The sequence below is a fragment of the Limulus polyphemus genome, unplaced genomic scaffold (assembly GCF_000517525.1).
Source record: "Limulus polyphemus unplaced genomic scaffold, Limulus_polyphemus-2.1.2 Scaffold804, whole genome shotgun sequence".
NCBI lineage: Eukaryota > Metazoa > Arthropoda > Merostomata > Xiphosura > Limulidae > Limulus > Limulus polyphemus.
Genome location: NW_013666414.1, coordinates 150063 through 154210, shown reverse-complemented (window position 1 = coordinate 154210; position 4148 = coordinate 150063). Strand labels below are relative to the sequence as shown.

Genomic DNA, 4148 nt, shown 5'->3' with positions numbered 1-4148 from the left:
TCACTTTTTTATAGTAATCAATTATACCTACTTGAACTAATTTTTCCGAAAACTGGGCGAGGGGAAGGGAGGGGCCTTGGAAGTCCCCCCCCCCCAACTTCCACGCTACTGACCAAAATTCTGTTTTTTGAAAAATCGATTTTGATCTTTCAACACCAAATATTTATAGGGTTCTTCCCCAAAGGAAGTAATCTCTTAAGTTTGATTAATGTTTGCTGTTTAGAGTTCTATAAATCCATTTCATACTGAAACTCTTACTGAATTATTGTTACAACTGGACTTTCTTTTTTATCCCCAGTCTGAACAAGACAATTTCATCGAGTTTTACTGATTATGCTGGTAAGAGCCCCACGTAACTGGCTCTACCATAAAAAATAAGGCACAAAATTATAGCACTCTTTGACTATACATTATAAATACTTAAGTATTTTTAACATCCACCAGTTTTATAATTTTGTGGTTTGAACGCCATCACCGAACATACTCGTTCTTTCAGCCATGGGAACATTATATAATGTGACGGTCAATCCCACTATTCGTTGGTAGAGCTTAGTTTAAGAGTTGGCGATGGGTGGTGTTGACTAGTTGCCTTCCCTTTAGTCTGTTATATCCAAATTAGGTACGGCTAGTGCATACAGAACTCAAGTAGCTTTGCGAGAAATTAAAAAACGACAACATACAAACAGATTTCGACGTTTATGGCAAATGCATGAACGCTTATCATAAAACGTACTGATATTTTGTGCAATGGCACGCTGTGTGCATTTATACAACGAAAATTGGTGTTTTCGTGTTTTGTACGTAATAATCTACTCTATTTTTTTTACAGTTAGTTTTATTACATCTTATTGGTGATAACGTTTTAATTGCAGTTACAATGAAGATTACATGATCTCCTAAGCCAGAATTCTGTAATATTAGGAATTCGCTGCGAAAATAGAAACTGACCATTCAATGTATTATCATCATCGAAGGATTTAGTTTTCTGGCGTAGTGATCTACAACTTTACGTACTTCTATGTTCTAATCAGTTTGTAAACTATGATTGCCTTCAAATACTACTTAGAAATATTTTAATTCTGACCTATACAGTTGGTTTATTTTTGAAAAGAAGTTCTTAATAAAAGTTCTAAAATAATTAGTAAAGTACAGGAAAAGAAACCAAGCAGGAACTGGGGTAAGGGGTTATTCTTTCAGTTGGATATTTTATTTACTCTAGTCTAAGTTGCACGTTTTCTAGGAACAGACCCTATAAGTACAACTCAGTAATATTGCTGTTGAAATTCGAAAGAAGCAGTCTTCAGTTAATCATTAATGTAAAAGCAAAGGGACTATGTCCTCCATAAACCACGCCTATGATTATTCTAATTTTATACATTATGATGATACATGTCTTTGAACATGTACGTAAACATCTACAACCTTGAGCAACATAATTTTCAATTAGCGTTTACGCGTTCAGAAAATTGAATGAACCAAATACAAATAAGAAGAAAATATAACTATTTAACAAGAGAAATAAGAATGTAACGTTATTAACAAATGGTCAAAATGAGTGGAATAAAACACTGAAGATGGAATTTAAACTAAGTGTCAATGTTTTGACCAGTCACATCCTAAACCAAAAGGGATATAGCTTAACATTAACGCTTTTTTTTAATTTTATAATAATAAAAAACTACGCGAGTGCAATTACCGGAAAATTAATTCGTGCTACTAATACTTTTGTTAAGAACGTTTATGATAATAAAAATATCACAATTTAAACAAACCCTTATTCTTAATTATTATGATTATTAATAACTCGCCACCAAGTTTATTTTTGTAACTAGTTGGTTTAGAATAATTTCTTACAATCGTATATTTTGCCACGTATTCAAGATCTTTATTTGTATAAAATATTTGTGTGGTATTATAATTAGTTGTATTAATTATCAGCTCTAGTCTCCTCTTGACACTTTCCCATATTAGACATAAACACAATCGGAATGACAAATTACTGCGTGAGAAGTTGTGATTTTATTACATCTGAATTTTAAATAATCTACTACCAAAGTAACTGTCCTCCACAAAAACATATGACAACAGCTGACAATTTTACAACTTAAATTAACATTTGTACTTATGTGAGCCTTTCTTACTAATAGTAACATTAACAATTATTTTAAAAAATCATTATAAAATGTGTGTGAACACACACAAAGACAGACATTGGCAAATTTTAATATTTATAGATCTGGATAAATATCAACACTACGTTCTAACACTTATAAACATGTTTTTCAAAACTTTTTATGTATTATTCATATTTTAATTTCAAATTGAAGCTAACAAGGTAAAGTATGTGTGACAACATGACAAAACATGCTATATTTTATGTAAAAACTCCTATCAGTATCAGATGAGTTGTTGAAAATTTACAATAATAATAATTACTAAATAAGTCTTAATTACGAGTAAGAGGCAAAACACATCAAACATTACAATTTAAAAGTAATATAATCCGTAGTAAAAAAATTGATGTATTGGAGAAACTCTCATACAAAAAATCCCACATAATGAATTACAAATCATACAACTTTTAGTTTTACAAGTTCCAGTAACATTATCTATAACGTATAGAGCTTTCTTCAGTCTGTTACATTACACCTTATAATAAGATTCTATGAAGGTAACCAGCCACCTACCTTTCTTAGGAAGGCCTCTTCCGAACCCAGCTCTTGATCGGCGACTATTTTTCGACAATTTTGGAGGGCATTTTATATCTCTATTTTCAATTTGTTCTTCCAGAAATTGTTCTATATTACAACTAATATCATTATTCAAATTTAGAATTTTAGATGGCCTTTTTGCTTTGTGTTTTACCCTATTTTCAGAAGATATGTTATCTTGGGATGCCAGATTGTTTTTAATAGAAACAGGCAGTAGTTTACTTTGTTCAGAAAATTTGAACTTCATTCCATTTTCGAACGCAGAATGCAACGCGTTAGTATTATCCATTCCATTTTCAATAACGTTTTGCTGTTCCTTGGTATCTACATTTACCAAAACGCCGGCTTTTTTTCCAGCCATCTCCAAAATTGAGCAAATTTTTTTTGCAGAAAAAACGAAAACCTAAGAGTAATAAGTTACGTCACTGTGTACTGTTCGTTACAACTGATCGCGACAGCAAAAGCAGGTAGTCTTTACGCCTGTCAACGTTTCGACGTACTTTAAATTATAGATATTATTGTTAGATAGTTGATTTGAATTTATACGTTATATTTTGTTTCTAACAAGTTATCTTTTCGAATGCTTTTGAAAGACAGTTTAACGTTGAGCTTATTCTATGGAGTAAATGAGACTTGAACCTACCCTTGCTGCAATATTATCAGTAAGCCTAGTAATAGTAGTGGTATTTCTGCAAGTTTAAAACCGGTTGAAATGTCTAACACTCATAAAGCTGAATTTCGAAAACGTCACTGTATTGAACAAATATCAGAGGAATCTATGAAACTTTTATATGCACTCAAACAAAAATAAAAATGACAATTCCTAAATACTAAGCAATTATCTCACTTTATCCTACGTAAACCATAACCCAAATACAACACTCAGATGACAAGCTGTTTCTGTTTTTATACAATGCCCTTCTTTGTGTCGTCACAATCACTCCGCCATGCGCATTTTCACATTCTGATACAGCAAATAAATAACACGTATGTTAATATTAGTGTAAATGTAATATTTTAATAGTTATCCTCTTCTATGCATTTAAAGGTGAAGTGCATTTCTTAATAATAATACTTTCAGGATTATTATTTTATCTAACTTATTTTGAAAGCTGGCTTGACTTCTCCGCTTGTTTACCTTGAAGATCACTACGCTGTTGTTTTGTTTTAAAACTCGGAGAAGCTCGGTATAATATTATCGATTCATACAAAAGTTTCCTTAAAAAAAGCAATAAGTTCGAAGCAATTTTTCTCTTCCTAACGCATCCCTTAATAAAATAAACGAAATGTTTGTTATCTACTTTAAAATATAAGCGTAAACTTACTCATCAAGTTATATTTAACCGAAGTTTACCGAGTGCATGACGAACATGAATGTAATAATGGCTGGAGACGGCTTGAATGGTTTGTTTTGTTTGTTTTTTGGAATTTCGCGCA

General features: G+C 31.6%; 1 protein-coding gene across 3 annotated transcripts in view; it reads right to left on the bottom strand.

Moving 5' to 3' along the window:
- LOC106460617 (programmed cell death protein 4-like) overlaps positions 1 to 4148 on the bottom strand; it is a 65950-nt gene that overhangs the window by 51808 nt on the left and 9994 nt on the right. The window contains exon 1 of one of the 3 annotated variants that reach the window (XM_013920339.2): positions 4037 to 4057. The exons of 1 other annotated variant lie outside the window; for it this stretch is intronic. In XM_013920339.2, coding sequence (XP_013775793.1) covers positions 4037 to 4040 — 4 coding nt within the window. In that variant the 5' untranslated portion in view covers positions 4041 to 4057. Of the gene's footprint in view, positions 1 to 2687; positions 3679 to 4036; positions 4058 to 4148 lie in introns of those variants that run through there. One more of the 3 variants, XM_013920338.2, reaches the window with a different exon arrangement.